Here is an 18844-nt window from a genome sequence, read left to right as displayed (position 1 = left end):
AACTCTGACTACCATACACATTCTCTCGCACTGGAAACTGCTATTCTACTTAACTGACAGCAAAGGATATGTCTTATTAAACACTTCTTTGAAGTGTCAAACATAAAAAAAATATTTGCTTACTTCTGATTTTAAAAATACCTAAAGCCAAACAGGACAACTAAAAAGAGTTTACCAAGAAAACTATTAAGAAATTCAGTTAGCGGACACTCAAGCTACAGAGGAGCCTCAATAAAAGTCTGAACATTGAAGCAAAAAGACTATTTTTCCACCAAAACAAATGATGTCTCATATTCTTCTAAGGAATGGGTTTGAATTTCAAAACAGACATCGATTCTGTACAAATAGCAGATAATATTGTTATCTACTTTACTAGTTTAACATCATCCGAGTGTACTTCCAGTGCAAAACAAAAACCAGATAGCTCAACCTTTCATCCACCAGCCAAAGAGATGTCAGAAACCAATACTGGTTACAACAAGGGGCTTAGTCACAGGAACATGACATTTTAGAATTTATTTCTGGAAGAAGCAATTGAGCTAATTAAAGATTTAAATCCCACATTTTACCGATGTGACTAGTCTACAAATGTAAAGGCAATTATAAAGAGATAGCACTTTCACCAGTTACGTCAGCATTATGGAATAAGTGTGGATTGTGGTAGTACAACTGGTCCTGACAAAAGCCACAAGCATTTAGGAAGATAAGTGCCAGAAACAGGTTGGCCCTAATAGGAAGTAGGGGTAACTAAAGCCCCATGACTTTCTAACTTTTCCTGTTTTTAATCATACCAGCTGGCGCCCAGATTAAAATGTAAGGGATACCAGGCAGGTATTTTTAAAGAGTAACCCCACCCCATGTCTCCACCCTATTCCTTTTCCAACAAAGTGCTCCTATGCATCTCATAGGTTTTAGCACGTCCTGTTCTGCAACGGAATAGGAAGGAACTCTATGATGAAGCGTGCCACCAAGGTGGGTGAGAATTTTTTAAAGCAAAAGGATTGTTTTCTCCTCAGGTCAAGAAAGGGTTCTTAGATTGATCCAATCGAGTTGGGCTCTATAGTTTGTGTAAAGTTATGAGTCAAAGGAGGGTTAGCCCATGCTCTACAGCACCTCTTCACTCCCCTTAATTTGTTTATGGGTATCTTTCAGAAGGGTCAAAATAACACTTGTTATTTGTGTGGGACCTACATTCACTTGTATTAAGTAAACAGCAAATGGTATTATATCTAACATTTTTTCACCCTCTCCCAGCAAAGAGCTTAAAAAGAACAAATTACATCAACAGTGACAAGCAAGCGAAATTAACTGTATTACCTTATTAGATTGCAAGACTTTTGCATTCAACCAGGCAGGTAAGGCATGCAGCCAAAGGTATGCATAAGAGCGAATTGCAAAGTCCGGGGAGTATTCCCATGTCTGGAATCCTTTACCATAAATTAGGTAGTGTGTCTGCAAAGGTAAGAAGAATAAACACATTAAAATAGAACAGTATTATTCTTCTTCTGGAAAAAAAATCATTCTATGCGCACACTTTTGTGCTTTATACTGTTGACCTTTGAGGATGCAAGGCACCTGTACAATTCTCCAGGTTTCCACCTATCTAAGACTTTTGCTCTAGAAAGAGTACGTACGTGTTTGAGAGATCCAACAATCTGACATTGGTATGATCTGAACAATAATTAAAAAGAGTTGGAAAGAGAGCATGAGACCTCACCATAGCAATTTGAATAACTTGAAAAGGTTTTATATAGTTGCTCATAACTACCAGCGCCCATACTCAACCAGCAGACCAAGGGACTATAACCCCCACGGTCCCTTGAGGCGGTGTGGCACCGCCCTGAAATTACGCGTACCCAGTCAAACAACGAGGTTAATATGGAGAAGCGCTCATCTGACTACCTGTGCCTGCAACTGGATGAGGGCCTCTTTCAGGTAGAACGGCACGATGAGTCTCTTGACGACGTGAGAACAGAGGGGGCACAGGCGTTGGGGGACATGCTAAGGATGATAGTTCGAGCCATTGTCCTCTCGCTCCATCGCATAGTTGTTTTTAGAAACACCTAAGGCTCACAGCATTAAAGATGAAAACTTGGTTACCTCTAGTCATTTTAATCTTATCTGGATCCCTTGTTTGTCCAAAAACATACCTTATCTAAAAACTCCCTCCATCAGATTCACCTGGAGGTCAAGTCTGCCCTGGTGCTATTACCCTACCAGGGTGGGGAGAGGTGGCCTATGATGAAGCATCTCACATTACGTGGATGAGGCCTCCTCTCCTAATGGATTAGTCTTTCTTCATATACCTCCTTCTGAATAAGGACCTCTGTTAAAAACCCTACTAGGGAAGCAGTGAATTGATAACACTGAAGGAAAAGAATTCACATAGCTACCTAATTCTATTGTGCTTTGATTCATGTTTTGGCAACAACGTCAATGGGCTCAGGTTGTTTTGGAGATTAAAAGACCATGAGGGATTTCTTAAGTCTCTTCAGTCATTTTGAACTCAGTCTAAAATATTGGGCCAATGAAGATTTCCTGGTTACCAGTTTATCACAATTTGTCAGGGAATTAAAGCATCTCTATTAAAGCCTGTGCAGAGTAAAAAACATTATACTACCAAATGGTTTGATGCACCTTGGTCACTTGGTAGAAGGCACCTATGGGTATGGTGACAAACTACCACTAAACTATCAGTGTGAGCGATGGCACAAAGTCACAGCCACTGTTCATATTTGCATAAAAATAGTTCTTTTATCTGAAACTGCAAAGTAGGTTAAAAGAGTACTTTTTAAATTAAATTATTTTTTATTAATTTGAAATACGGGCTAGGTATAGTTGATGCACTTCTTTTTAAAGAATATGGTCTGTATGTCTCCTAAAGCTCATGCATTCCTGCTGTGGTGCCCTAGGCCGATGCAGGCACAGTCACACCACATGCTATAACTGCAATATGGCCCATTGTCATTCTGTATGAGAGAATTGGCCGCAGACAGAATGACAATGGGGCTAATTTACAAGTCTGCGAGGGCTGGGAGGAGCTGTTGAAGCCTCTTCACTTGAAAGAAATGACTCCCAACAGTGACTGCCGTAAAACCTCTGAGACGTTTCACAGGGGGCATCACAGATTCCTGCAAACCTCAGAATTACAGACAAAAGGCTTCCGTAAAAAAGAATTATAATGGATGACGGAATAGACACTGAAATAACAGACGGTCCGTGAAATTTATGGATGGTTGGTCACACTATCTATGGGCAGCCTTGAAATCTATACAGAGCGATACTAGTCTAATTGCTGCATGTCATACTTCCTATAAGACAACAATCAAACTTAGAAAGAAGGACCTCAAAAAACAAAATTGGGATCAGATGTTGGCAGCATGTGAAAATAGGAACATCAACGTTTTTTTAAACACAGTGAGAGCTCTAAGAGCAAGTGGTGAGATGAAGATTAAAAAACGTAAGTGCTCACATCGCATCTGATCCATGGGTTACTCACATCTCTGGTGAATATATATGTATATCCCTCCAAAGGATTACAGAAATGTTAAGTTAGGCTCAGATTTCACTCGTACAAAACCAAAGAATTTCAGCTGTTATAGTTACCTGAGCTAACTATACCTTATGCCCCGCAATGCAATGTGTATGACCCACATATATTACATCACTCATGACATGATCAGTGATATCACAGATGACATTATTAATGACATCTTAAATTACATCATCCACAGAACCACTCACACACCAACTCACACCCCTATACAACCTCTCATATACCCACTCGCAAACACCCACTCACATACCCATTCACAGAACCACAGGTATGTATATATTTATACAGGAATCCTGTCACAATAACAGTAATATTATCTGTGTCAAAGATTCTTCACGTCATTCATTTTTTATTGAGCTGGGGAAGGTTTCTCTAGCCTCGCGTGAATGCCCTGTTCGAGCCTTGCGTGAAAGCGCCTGGGCCAGATGGGGTTCAGATGGATATTTTTAAGTATTATAATGGCTTGTGGGCTCCTATGTTCAATATAGTTTTTAATAAGATAACTGGGAATCGTATTCCAAAATCATGGTTTTCCCCCACCATTGTGCTCATAATTAAAAAGGGGAATAGTTTACAATCAGGGTGTTACTGACCTCTCTCTTTTATTGATGCCGCCATCAAGATTCTGGGTAGAATTATTTTTAATAGGATCAGAGCTTGGATGAAGAATAAATACATAATCAACCCTTGCCAGTATGGGTCCCGTGAAGGCCTAGGTATTATGGAGCAATCCCTGAACCTCCACTTGATCCCGGGTAAATAAGTTGCAACTAAGGGTTGCCACTTGTACCTGACCTTCATGGACATTTCTTGTTGTTTCAATCGGGTTAACTGATCTAAACTATGGAAAATTCTTTTGGATCTTGTTCAAGATATCCCTTTGGGGCACTTTCTTGTGGAACTACATGGAAATTAGGGGCTAGAGTGCCCTATGGACCTTAAGGTGAATACTCTCCAGCTTTCAAGTTGTAGCGAGGAGTCCATCAGTGTTGTGTAATGGTAGCCATTCTGTTCCCTCTTTATATTAATAATTTGAAAAAACACATGATTTTGAGGTGCCCCTAATTAACTTTATGCTGATTCATGCTCCACTCGATGTGGATGTTGGAGTCTTAAAGACATGCACTCCGAGGAGCTTGGAATCACTAGTGCTAGCCATTACAATGTTCATGACTGAGTTAGATTTAGAAACTATTTTTTTGAAATTGCAAATCATGATTTGTGGGCCACACAATTCCACTCTGAGAACTTTCAGTATTAAGGGTAACAGATTATAGTGGTATATATCTTTCCCTATTTGGGGATCATTTTTGATTCCACGTATTCTTGGAACAGAAACCTTTCAATACGTAGCATATATATATGCAGTCTGTGGGCGCTCTATTCAACATCTCTTTGAAGATCGAAATTAAGTCACTTGCCCCTATGTTAGAAATGTATAAAAGACAGTGTGTGCCTATGTTTTTATATGAGGCTGGGGTCTGTGCATATGCAAATGCCAGCATCTTGCAAACAGAGGTGAATTGATGACTTTGTCTTCTGTTGTGCCTTCCTCCTTCCTGCCCCAGCAAAGTGTGTCACGAGGAATTGGACAACCTGTTTTGGAGGGCTCTAGTAAATTGGCACCCATACCCTTTGGCTCATGGTATGGCTAAATCCTCAAGCAAATATTAACTGCCTAACCATTACAGAATGTCTAGATTGACATATGAGAGCCAAGGTATATTAATGCCCTTATCGCAGAGGAGTTTTTGAAGATCTGGTGTTGCCTCACCTTTTTCATAACTCATCTGTCATTAGTAAAACTGACAGATTTAAGGTTACATTTTTGTTTATGGATAAAAGGCAAACTAAAAGAGGACAGAAAGTACGGAAGAAATGTTCATTAAGAGAATTAGCACTGCTCCGAATGTCTCCAGGCCTGGATTCCTACTTGCTAAAACAACTGGGCATTAGGAAAGGGCTATTCTGGAACCTCTGTCCAGATTTGTTGACCACTTCATACAACCCTTGGTCAGGACAACTCCCTCCTTCATCAGGGACACCAAAGATGTCCTACGTTTGCTTGAGGGCACTCAACATCCAGAATCAGTAGACCCACCAGTCACGCTGGATGTTGAGGCCCTTTATACCAACATCCTGCAAAGGGCAACACTCTAGGTAATTGAAGATGCACTGGCCAGTAGTGAGTGGAATTCGCAGACTCCAGTGTCCTTCATATTGGAATATGCCACTTTAGCACTAACAGAAAATTTCTTTGAATGCGACACTCAACTCTACCATCAAACACAGGGCACGTCGATGGGCAGCACGTTTTCGCCGAGCCTGGCATGTATGTACATGTCAGCGTTCGAGGAAACAGAGTTCTTTAACCCCAGAAATCCATACATGACAAACGTGCTCATGTGGAAAAGATTTATCGATAATATATTGATTCTTTGGAAAGGAAAAAAAACAAATGCGATGAATTCTGCACATGGATTAACACCTTGAACCCTTTTCTGCGCTTTACCAGCACCATCTCAGAGACAGAGATTCCGTTTCTCGATTTATTGATCAGACTAGAGGGTGATAAGATCTCCACCACCCTCTATCGTAAGCCGACCGACAGGCTCTTACTTTTTAGTAGTCACCATCCTAGGGCCCTGAGACAGAACCTACCCTTTGGTCAGTTCCTTCACATCAGAAGGAACTACAGCACTTTAACTGACTACAAAAAGGAGTCGCTCACACTGAAGAAAGACCTTCTCAAGCGGGAGTACCCAAGACAGGTTGTTGACACCACGTGCAAAAGAGCTTAAAAACAATAATCGTGAGAACCTGTTGGAAGACAGAATTAGAGAACCTGATCGGACATTCGCATGTGTCATCACATATACTCCTGACTCTAACCGAATAAGGAAAATAATCTGCAAACATTGGAATATCCTCAAAACAGGAACACTAAACTTAACCATACCAAGGTTTGCGTTCAAACGTACCAATAACATCAAGGATATGTTAATTCACACAAGACCCAAGAAACAACAGAGCAATTGGCAAAGAACACTGTGGGCTCTTCCTCTGGTCATTGGGCATTACCCGTGCGGCTCGTGCTCAGTGTGCCACCTCACGAAAGTCACCAAAGAACGGAGGTTTCCCAATGGGGTTAGTTGGAAAATGACCACGCATACCAATTTTAACACCTCAAACTGTATTTATATACTAAAGTGCAGGTGTGATTTGCTGTACATCGGATGACCTCAATGCCAGTGAAAATCCAGATAATGGAACACATAAGTAACTTCAGCTGCCAGAAGAACAACACTCATCTGATTCATTTGAATGGGGGGTACTTGAGACACACACTCTGGGATATCCAAAAATGCCCTGTTTCGCATTGAACAACAGTGGGTCCTACGACTAGCAACTGACCGGTCAGGACTCAACCAAAATATCCCTTGGAGTCTTCTGACCGGATCACCATTATAGACCCACCCCATCTATACCTCCAGTCAGATGCCCCAGTAGCATCTTCACTACCACGGCTGTCCTCAGAATGCCAAAAGGCATATATGTTATATTAGGGACATCCCCTGGCCTGCACGTCTGATTCACACTAACATAAACCATACCGTACTTGTAGGTTCACACGCGTACGATTTCCCTCTAACCCCAGCAGGTGCAGATGCTATTTCCATACACTCGATACCTTGCAACATAAACCCACCCATGGGTTAAATGTAGCTCCTATCTGATCCAATCCTAAACATATTAAGACATTCCAGGTCGATTTAAATGCCCAGTAGGACATCTGTTTACCTTGCGAGCAACATGTCTCTTTGCCATCAGCAGCAATATCATACTCCTTTTCGTGCACCCACCGCCTACTCTGCCATGAGAAATGCGGGGATCTTGTGGTTAAATGAAGCGTGGTGCAGTAAGTCCGCGGTGAATAGGGGTTACCCAAGATGGCACCCACTATCAGGCTTGCGCTCTAGTTGTTCTTCTGGGCATCGATAGCTGCACCGGAAGTTCCGCCTACCGCCGCCGGCTGTGCACGGGTACTTAGCCGCTAGTACCTGGTGTTTGGGAACACTGCCCGGACCGGCTGTGTGAGGGTAGGACAAGCGCCGCCTGCACTCCTGAGGAACCATGAGTAACTATATGCTGTACGACTGAGCATGTGACCCTTGCTCGTGCTCTGGATCCTCTTACGACCGGCACCCTTCCGATCCAATGGGGTGGAATCTGGTTGATGCTGGGAACCTTTAGGACCAAAGTGCTCCCCCCGTTCCCGGTCAGCATACCACTGATTACACGTGTTGGGGCAGTACTGGCTCCTATTGTCCCACGCATTTACCACTGCGTTTCCACCTCACAACACTGGGCTAGTTTGCTTCCTGTCAAGATTCCTGTGTGTTGTTGGCTGTGGGGTCCCGCAATGTTCGGCGGATGCAGGCCTGTACTCACCTCGGCGAGTGTCAGGTGTGCTCCCCGCGCGCTGACTGGGGTACCTGCCACTTTACACAGTATCTGGGCAGTTTTAACAATTGGTGTGTTTCCAATTGGAGAAGGAGTACTGCTGCGTGAAGTGTTGGATACAGGGTAATCCTGCTGGGTGCCCTTTTCCATTGTATGGCTTTCTTAACCTCCAGGCCATGGAACCTGGGATTTGTTGTACATTTCCATTCACTTTTTGATTGATTCTCTCCTTACCTACCAGGACACTACACCTTAGTGTCTACACCAGCCGGTACTGATGCAGCGAACCTTGACCCTAATAGGGTGATTTTTTATGATGAGTGCTCTCCCGAGCTGCCTAGTTTTAATATGTTTTAATATGTTCCAACGTCTCAGTTGATACTGAGTGTTCACTTCACGCATGCCACGAGTCACTTGTGTGGAGCATGCTTGAGCTGAATCATGTACACTGTTTGATGCTCTTGTCTCCAGTTCAACAAGAATACCGTGACTTGTTACGTTAATGTTGTTTATATGTTTTACTTTGCAGGTTGTGTCTTTTTGATCTACAGGTACCACTTTTTAGGGTGCTGTAATGGTGGTCACTTTCCCACTTCACTTTACTGTTGACCACCACCAAAAAGTGTAGGTAGATCCTATTTGGTCCTGATGAATTGCCATCTAATAGATTTATGGGCAAGAAACATGTTGACCTTTTCTATAAGCGCATAAACTTCACATCCTTAGAGTGGAGATACGCGCCTTTTTACTTTTAACTAGAGTAGGGGCCACGTTCATTAAAATTATCTTGAGTGGACAACCTCCCCTATTTTAATTTACTACCCTACATACCACTATCACCTACACTGATCTAGGGCCCTCACACGCACCTTACCCACCGGCATATGGAATAAAGATCTCCGCCAAGAAGGCCCCACCTCGGGTGCCGATCGGGTATTGCAGAGCCGACCCGATAAGGAGCAGACCCGCTGATGAAGCAAGACACCTAGCTGGCTGGGTGTGTGAGGGTCTTTTTCCAACAGGAGAAGGATTCTCCTGCTTTTTACATTAGGAACTGCATACCACTTTTGTAGAGTCATTGGGAAAGGGCCCCTTTCACCCGCCTTAGGTTAGGGGTCATATGCTCTTAAACGTGCTTCCCTTTGGATCAATATGGTCGGACTACTACTTGTGCTAGGTTTTCGACTCAATCATTATTGCACTTTGTTTTCTTCTGCAGATTTTATAGTATTTATTCCATTTGTTTTTTAATATCTTTGTTGAGGTGGCATCATTTCATTTATTGCGAACCTGTCCTGTGCTTTCTAGAGCGGTCTGTTAAATGAGGATGAAAATTGCTCTGCTACAGTATCTTTTTTTTCATTTGTTTAGAAATGACGGAGCTCAAGGTATTTTAAAATTAACAACCAATTGGGTGTCTATTGTATGTATTTGTACTTTTTGTATCTTTATATATAAAAACGAATGTATGTCTGTCTGTTTGTCCTTTATGCATTACTACACCATTCATCCGATCGCCATGAAACTTTGGGAAGTTGTTGAGTACACTTCCGCAAAGGTTTCTGGCATAAAATTTTTTTAAATATCGGCCCCTCAGGGCCCTCATAATCTTTTGAATATCGCGCGGAATTACAAAAATCATCAGTGGCTCAGTGCACGTGCTATATTAGGAGTTACGAACAACGATGGAAATGATATAAGTCCATCGATACTGTGATGAATCAAGACGAAGTTGTCAATTACCCTACGGAATTCTTGAATTCACTGGATTTGCCCGGTATGCCACCGCACATTTTGACATTGAAAATACTGTTGCCACGTATTCCAATGATCCCAACAGATATGCCATTTGTAAACGTTTACAGTTCCGATACGACTCGCTTATGCAATGACCATCAACAAAGCACAAGGACAATTGCTGCAAGTGTGTGGACTCCATTTGGAGAATCCGTGCTTCTCACATGGACAACTGTATGTGGCCATCTCACACGTCTGAAAACTTCTGATTTATTTGTGTATGCACCAGACGGAAAAACAAAAAATATTGTGTATCCACAAGCACTCGAATAAATAAATAGAATTAAAAGAACACTTTGAAATGTTTTCCATATTAAAATAAATAAGTTTCAATAAAAATGACACAATGTAAATTTAATGTTATAATAACAAGTTTCCTTGAATTTCGTTTCTTCTGAGATCGCAGCAACGCGCGACGGGTAAGCTAGTTATTTATATAATCAAATATTGTCTGTCTGTCTGCGTCACTGGAGTGAGGCCTACAGGCGCACTCATTTAAAATTCCGCTGCTGTGAGTTTGACTTACCCCTGGCCTACATTGGTTTGGTGTATAGTGCTGAGCAGTGCTTGTGTGGTATATATATGCTGGATGTATGTGTGCCTGTAAATGGTACAAAACAGGGCTAATGCAGTACTGTGCAGTGTGTGTACTTTATTTGTATGTGGTGGGTGTATGTATGCTTACAAGAGGTACAATATATGGAGGATGTAGTTCTGTGCGCGGTGTGTTTGTTATATAGACCCCCCAGGATTTCGCGATTTGCCGCGAAATCGGCACTTTTGTAAAAATGCTGCGATTTTTACAAAGGTGCCCGCGAAATCGGCACTTTTGTAGAAATCAGGGTATTTTTAAAAAAGCTAATGCATGCCACTATATCCTGGGGGGTCCGTTTTTTAGGGGAAATGGCCACTTGGGCGCCTTGGAACGGGCCTGACTTAATCTTTATATATTTTTTATGCTGAACTCTTCAAAATATGGAAAGAATTGTGGATTATATGGAAAGTGGGGACACTTCATAATTATGCAGGCAATGCAGCGGTTGTGCAATTAGTTAATTCCATTGCCCCTGTCTGTACAAAGTTATGATTTGTAGGAGGGTCCTGGAGGCGCTGAATGAAAAGGGTACACACGAAAGCGCAGGAAGAAATGGCACCACAGAGGCCTAGTCTAGGCACATTGAGCTGGCCTACACCCTGTGGCGTGACGAAACTTGAGCCCCCCCCCCCTGCAAATTATATGGAGGTGGGCCCAGGACCCAAACAGGAGCTCTGAGGCAAGCCAGGGGCACGAAGCCCGTGACAGTGCTTGAGAGGGCCCTCTGGAGCTCGTGCCCGCCCACCCACCCCCAGGGATAATGTTACACCACTGCCTAGGCCCCTCTGATCAAGTGGTGTTAGTACTAGACACATAACTCACCTATCCCTGTCCTGGAGCGGGGTTCACAATCATGTTTCCTGTTTATATTTATCTGTGTGTATTACGTAGCGCCAAAATGTTCCTGTCCGAGACGCAGGAAGCATATTAAAATACCAAAAAACAGGAGAGGCATTCACAGTACACATATAGCTGCAGAGAACCGAAAGTGCACTGTGCATCACGACGAGGCATAAGTAGGGCCGTGAGCAAAAGGGTGTGCATCACGGTGGACTCGGGTGAACTCTGCATTTGACATCTCGCTCGGGCACGCCATCACCTACTCCAGGTCTGGTTCGACAACAAGCGGAGCACGCACTTCAAGAGACCAATGGTGCAGGCTGTCCAATGACGTCACGCCCCTGGAATACTTTACCACTTCATTTCCCCACGACCAGCACTAGGATTTGACACATGTTGAGAATTCCCAAACCATATCCAGAGATACACTCGAATATCTGTACATGCTTTTCGAGGGAAACAAAGTGTCTACATTGTCAATAAACCAAATATACATAGCTTCATGTTGTTAAATAATGAAAAAAGCGAAGATATCTGTGTTTGTTGTAGGAAAAATGGCCAAATAAAATGCCGCAAAATTGATGCTAAATTTCCATATTTGTGCCGCTAAATTTCCATTTTTGTGCCGCTAAATTTGCGAATCCATGCAGCTATATCCTGGGGGATCTGGTTACATGCATGTGCTTGATGTATGCATGCCTGCAAGTGGTGCAATACATGGCTGCCTCTGGGTTCCATTTTGGGAGACCCATGGCTGCATAATGAAACATGAGGAGAGGGGGTACCAGAATCACCAAATTGCTGAATTGCTGCTTTCTTGTACGCTGGGTGGGATACAATGAAGAGAGGGAGAACCAGGCTTCCCCAGTATGCTTCAAAGGTTTCTATATGATTCAAAGAGAGGGCGAGGTCACAAGGAGGAGGCCTGGGCTGGGACTGGTAAGAGATTCATAAAGAGAAAGGGCTGAGGACCTAGGATAACCTTTTGATACACATATCACCTCGGCTGACAACCAGGTGTGAAGGCCTCATCACTCTCATGGCCAGTGTTGTGTGGCTATCAGCTTTGGAGTCGCCTCTGCTGTGACAGGCCCCTGCCTGCTTGCCAAGATCTCTGGTCACTGCTTGTGTGCAGTGAAAGTTGGTGACCTTCGTATGCCAGAGGAGGGCCGCCGTGAATTGAGCCGTGATCACCGCTGTGCTGAATAGGTCATCGCCTGAGTACAGTGAGGAGCAGGCTGACCCCGTATGCCAGGAGGGGCTGCCATTGAGAGACTGCCATATGGAGTGCACCGTCACCCATATGTGGTGAAAAGCCAGCCACTCCGTATGCCAGGAGGGCCGCTGTGAATAAATCTTCTATGCCGGTTGGGTGAGAGCCCTGTGCAGTGGGGAGACGGTGACCCCCTTAAGCCAGAGGGCGCCCCTGGGACCAAGCAAGAAGTGTGACTTGGCTAAGAGAGACATCTAAAGGAGCAGGCCTCACTGTTTACTGCTTCACTTATTGACATGTGAGGAGGAGGGAGGTTTGCTTTCTCTGGGAGCTTCCCACCTTGTCATGCCCCTGTGACTCACCCGCTCAGTCTGGGCCCAATTCCATTCCTCCAACTGGGAAAGGTCCACTGCCCACCACAGGGGCCTTTGTAGGGGACACACAATAATCCTCAGTTGTGACCCTCCCAGTCACCCTATCTGTACTGCTCCTCAAAAAGATGGAGATTGTACTAGCATCAGAAGAGTCATGGAAGATCGCCAACACCCTTGATGCTTCAGAAGCAACCACAGTACCGAGACAGCTCTCCTCGTCACGACAGACTACATCCGCACCCTCCTCAGCCGAAGCGAGACTGCTGCACTTGTTCTCCTTGAATTCTCAGCCACCTTCAACACCATCTCCCATCACACCCTCCCATCAAGGCTCCACGACGCCGGCATCAGCGACAAAGCCCTAGAATGGATCTGCTCCTTCCTCACCGGCCAAACGGAGAGAGTCAGACTTTTGCAGTCAAACTCAGAACCCACAGAGATAAGCTGCAGAGTGCCTCAGGGATCCTCCCTGAGCTACACCCTCTTCAACATGTACAAGGCCGCGCTTGCAGCCATTGTCAGAAGCCACGGACTTAACATCAATTCAGACGGCATCTCCCTCACAGACTAACCCACAGCCGCCAAGAGCAACTTCCAGAACAGGATGAAGGCAGTCGCAACCTGGATGAAGGACAGCTGCCTCAAGCTTAACTTAGACAAGATCAAAGTCCTCATCTTGGGCTCCTCCCCCTCCTTCAGGGACAACTCCTGGTTTGCCGCAAGGTCCCATACCCGCGAAACCTCTGCATCCTCCAGGAATCCTCGCTCTTAATAAACTGCCAAATCAACGACTTTTTGTCCTCCTGCCTCCACACGCTCCACCTGCTTCATAGGAACTTCAAGTGGCACCCCACAAAGTCCAGGAAACGGTCACCCATGTGCTCATCAGTAGTAGACTCGACTAAGGCAATGCACTCTAAGCCGGCACCACCCAGAATCTTCCCAAAAGTGGGGAGACAGTGACCCGCTTATGCCAGAGGGGGCCCCCGGGACCAAGCAAGAAGTGAGACTTGGTTAAGACTTTCACAGGAGGAGTGAGTCCGCGTGTGGGGGGGCTACAGACCTGCACCATGACTGAGGACCAGTCGGGATCTTTACATGCTCCCCCACCACCTACTCGCTTTGGGAAGTATAAAAGGGCTTAGACAGCTTGGAGGAGCCACGAAGAACCTCTGATTGCAGCAACCGCCCAACTTAGTGTGAGGAACTTGAGGATCGACGAGCGCAGCACGTCTGGGCCACGTCCAGAGAACCTATTAGAGACAGCCCCTGCAGCTCCTGTGCCCGTGAAGGAGGTTGCGCTCAGAGACTCTAATCACTCCGATCCTGCAGGTGCAGGTAAAAATGATTTAGGGCCTGTCTGCCCCAGGGCAACTTGCTTGCCGGATAACGCTTTAGCAGTGGAATACTTTTGGCTTTAAATATAGACTCGACTACTGGTGAGGCTTCGCCTGAATGTTGCCTAGAGTGAATGGGGAAAAAACACTATCGCTAGAGAAAGGAGGGAGTGGGACTCAGTAAACCACCTAAAGAAACACTACAGCCCTGACCTCATGGGACTGTGGAAGTTATTTATCAATTTCGTATTTCCCTTCATGTTGATAGTGGTAAAATAAAATATTTTTAATAAAAGCAGTATTTGGCTGGACAATCATTTATTGCTGCTGCTGCACTTATTTGGAGTCATTATTCCTTCCCTGTATCCGCCTCCCGCCCCTCCCCCCCTCCCCCGAGAAGCCTTATACTGCTCGACCCACAGTATTACTGAGAGTCAAGTGCTGAAGGGGTACTTGGCCCAGCTGCTCAGGATCCATAATAGGTTGGGCTCAGTACACCAGGAGTAAATGTTGTCAGCCCTCATGGATGGGCCCAGTAACTCCTGCTTGCCCCGTGGGACTCCAAAAGGGGCTCTGACAACAAGCAAAACGCAAGCCCGAAGTAAGTGGTCACTTTGAGGTGAAAAGGCTTTTTGATAGAAACAGCCGCTACCGTCAATTCTCTTCCTTTTGTGTTAGAGTTTAGCGATATTGGAAGCGAGCATTAGAATGTGGAACCTCCCCTCCTCTTTATTCTTTTTCATTCCTTCTAAACTCTGACTTGTGTAGGCTTGCCCACAGGCAAATCCCCAGACTAGAGTTCAGGCAGGAAACCAGCTTCCACAGGAAGCTCCAACCGATTCCATAGACACTAAATCATCATCATCATCAAGACATCATGGCACCGATATGCTTGGCCCAGTTTCGGAGAACACTTAGTTGCTGGCAGAGTTTAATCACTTTATGGCAATGTTCACCTGGGGGATACTTAAACACTTCAGGACTGTCTACAAGAGTTCTCATGCCTTAGTCACCCCAGGTACATGGCTGTGATTGACAATGTCAAAGGCTGTCCACAGGTCTAATAAAATAAAGGCTAAGACATAGCTTACACCTATCACCATTCTTAAGGAAAGATTCAAGTACAAACTCTCTACCTTAATTTTGAAGGAAACCCGCCTGGTATGGGTCAAGGCAGTTTTTCGTACAAATTAAGAACCAAAATGTCCACGTAAGAAACAATGTTATCGATTAAAAAGGTACTAGCAAAATGATATTCTCCCAAAAAACTAGATGGGTGTCAAAAGCTGAGCAACAGTCAGGAAGGTTATCCGCTGCTTCCTTTGATAATCTTAGGGATACGGCTGTCTGCAGGGACACGTTAATGATACCAATTGCTCCAAGTAAGGTGGAAGCTCCTTTTCTTTTCTGGAGCCTTTTGCCTGGAATAATCTTCCTCTCCACCTGCGCCTTGTAGATTCGGAACAGATCTTTAAGAAAAAGTTGATAACAGCTTTTTGCTCAGGTCTAACTTCTTGCCCATGAGTCTAGCGCTGGGGTACTCTTCTGAGCATCTGTTGCACTTTACAAATCTCCATTTAATCCCTTCATTCATTTTCATCTCCCAGGGCTGGTCCTTTAACTGGGAAGGGTGTGTCATACTGGGCATGCTTTCAGTCTTAATTAATGTCAAAATCTCAAGAAGTGCAACAGAATTTAGGTTTACGTTGTCCAGTTTTCCCACTCAATAAACGTGGTGAAAAGCTTGTATATTTAATGTCAGTGAAGATCTGTGCACCACATCTGAATACCCTGGGTCTTCATTTGCTAAATCGGAATACCTGGTGTTGGGCCTGGACCTTTTGCAGGGTTATCCCCAAACTTTTTTCCTTCCTCTGCCTATTTTTATGGCATTCTTTTTGTTGCCTTAGTACTCTGGGCACTTTACCATTGCTATTCACTGCTAAATTGAAATACTCTCTCCTCTAAAACATCTTGTGATTGGTTTACAGCTGTTTGGCATATTTAATTTGCATGTGGGGAGACGGTGACCCCCTTAAGCCAGAGGGCGCCCCTGGGACCAAGCAAGAAGTGTGACTTGGCTAAGAGAGACATCTAAAGGAGCAGGCCTCACTGTTTACTGCTTCACTTATTGACATGTGAGGAGGAGGGAGGTTTGCTTTCTCTGGGAGCTTCCCACCTTGTCATGCCCCTGTGACTCACCCGCTCAGTCTGGGCCCAATTCCATTCCTCCAACTGGGAAAGGTCCACTGCCCACCACAGGGGCCTTTGTAGGGGACACACAATAATCCTCAGTTGTGACCCTCCCAGTCACCCTATCTGTACTGCTCCTCAAAAAGATGGAGATTGTACTAGCATCAGAAGAGTCATGGAAGATCGCCAACACCCTTGATGCTTCAGAAGCAACCACAGTACCGAGACAGCTCTCCTCGTCACGACAGACTACATCCGCACCCTCCTCAGCCGAAGCGAGACTGCTGCACTTGTTCTCCTTGAATTCTCAGCCACCTTCAACACCATCTCCCATCACACCCTCCCATCAAGGCTCCACGACGCCGGCATCAGCGACAAAGCCCTAGAATGGATCTGCTCCTTCCTCACCGGCCAAACGGAGAGAGTCAGACTTTTGCAGTCAAACTCAGAACCCACAGAGATAAGCTGCAGAGTGCCTCAGGGATCCTCCCTGAGCTACACCCTCTTCAACATGTACAAGGCCGCGCTTGCAGCCATTGTCAGAAGCCACGGACTTAACATCAATTCAGACGGCATCTCCCTCACAGACTAACCCACAGCCGCCAAGAGCAACTTCCAGAACAGGATGAAGGCAGTCGCAACCTGGATGAAGGACAGCTGCCTCAAGCTTAACTTAGACAAGATCAAAGTCCTCATCTTGGGCTCCTCCCCCTCCTTCAGGGACAACTCCTGGTTTGCCGCAAGGTCCCATACCCGCGAAACCTCTGCATCCTCCAGGAATCCTCGCTCTTAATAAACTGCCAAATCAACGACTTTTTGTCCTCCTGCCTCCACACGCTCCACCTGCTTCATAGGAACTTCAAGTGGCACCCCACAAAGTCCAGGAAACGGTCACCCATGTGCTCATCAGTAGTAGACTCGACTAAGGCAATGCACTCTAAGCCGGCACCACCCAGAATCTTCCCAAAAGTGGGGAGACAGTGACCCGCTTATGCCAGAGGGGGCCCCCGGGACCAAGCAAGAAGTGAGACTTGGTTAAGACTTTCACAGGAGGAGTGAGTCCGCGTGTGGGGGGGCTACAGACCTGCACCATGACTGAGGACCAGTCGGGATCTTTACATGCTCCCCCACCACCTACTCGCTTTGGGAAGTATAAAAGGGCTTAGACAGCTTGGAGGAGCCACGAAGAACCTCTGATTGCAGCAACCGCCCAACTTAGTGTGAGGAACTTGAGGATCGACGAGCGCAGCACGTCTGGGCCACGTCCAGAGAACCTATTAGAGACAGCCCCTGCAGCTCCTGTGCCCGTGAAGGAGGTTGCGCTCAGAGACTCTAATCACTCCGATCCTGCAGGTGCAGGTAAAAATGATTTAGGGCCTGTCTGCCCCAGGGCAACTTGCTTGCCGGATAACGCTTTAGCAGTGGAATACTTTTGGCTTTAAATATAGACTCGACTACTGGTGAGGCTTCGCCTGAATGTTGCCTAGAGTGAATGGGGAAAAAACACTATCGCTAGAGAAAGGAGGGAGTGGGACTCAGTAAACCACCTAAAGAAACACTACAGCCCTGACCTCATGGGACTGTGGAAGTTATTTATCAATTTCGTATTTCCCTTCATGTTGATAGTGGTAAAATAAAATATTTTTAATAAAAGCAGTATTTGGCTGGACAATCATTTATTGCTGCTGCTGCACTTATTTGGAGTCATTATTCCTTCCCTGTATCCGCCTCCCGCCCCTCCCCCCCTCCCCCGAGAAGCCTTATACTGCTCGACCCACAGTATTACTGAGAGTCAAGTGCTGAAGGGGTACTTGGCCCAGCTGCTCAGGATCCATAATAGGTTGGGCTCAGTACACCAGGAGTAAATGTTGTCAGCCCTCATGGATGGGCCCAGTAACTCCTGCTTGCCCCGTGGGACTCCAAAAGGGGCTCTGACAACAAGCAAAACGCAAGCCCGAAGTAAGTGGTCACTTTGAGGTGAAAAGGCTTTTTGATAGAAACAGCCGCTACCGTCAATTCTCTTCCTTTTGTGTTAGAGTTTAGCGATATTGGAAGCGAGCATTAGAATGTGGAACCTCCCCTCCTCTTTATTCTTTTTCATTCCTTCTAAACTCTGACTTGTGTAGGCTTGCCCACAGGCAAATCCCCAGACTAGAGTTCAGGCAGGAAACCAGCTTCCACAGGAAGCTCCAACCGATTCCATAGACACTAAATCATCATCATCATCAAGACATCATGGCACCGATATGCTTGGCCCAGTTTCGGAGAACACTTAGTTGCTGGCAGAGTTTAATCACTTTATGGCAATGTTCACCTGGGGGATACTTAAACACTTCAGGACTGTCTACAAGAGTTCTCATGCCTTAGTCACCCCAGGTACATGGCTGTGATTGACAATGTCAAAGGCTGTCCACAGGTCTAATAAAATAAAGGCTAAGACATAGCTTACACCTATCACCATTCTTAAGGAAAGAT

The 18844-nt window shown here is 45.2% G+C and overlaps 1 protein-coding gene across 2 annotated transcripts in view; it reads right to left on the bottom strand.

Moving 5' to 3' along the window:
* The window catches only part of ALG9 (ALG9 alpha-1,2-mannosyltransferase), an 810763-nt gene that overhangs the window by 784413 nt on the left and 7506 nt on the right, over positions 1-18844 (bottom strand). Inside the window, exon 3 of one of the 2 annotated variants that reach the window (XM_086957174.1) lies at positions 1318-1452. In XM_086957174.1, coding sequence (XP_086813300.1) covers positions 1318-1452 — 135 coding nt within the window. Of the gene's footprint in view, positions 1-1317; positions 1453-18844 lie in introns of those variants that run through there. The other variant, XM_086957175.1, reaches the window with a different exon arrangement.

Source organism: Lissotriton vulgaris, chromosome 2_1 (genome assembly GCF_964263255.1).
Source record: "Lissotriton vulgaris chromosome 2_1, aLisVul1.2, whole genome shotgun sequence".
Taxonomy (NCBI): domain Eukaryota; kingdom Metazoa; phylum Chordata; class Amphibia; order Caudata; family Salamandridae; genus Lissotriton; species Lissotriton vulgaris.
The sequence above is the reverse complement of the archived record's forward strand: the minus strand, read 5'-3'. Positions and strand labels throughout refer to the sequence as shown.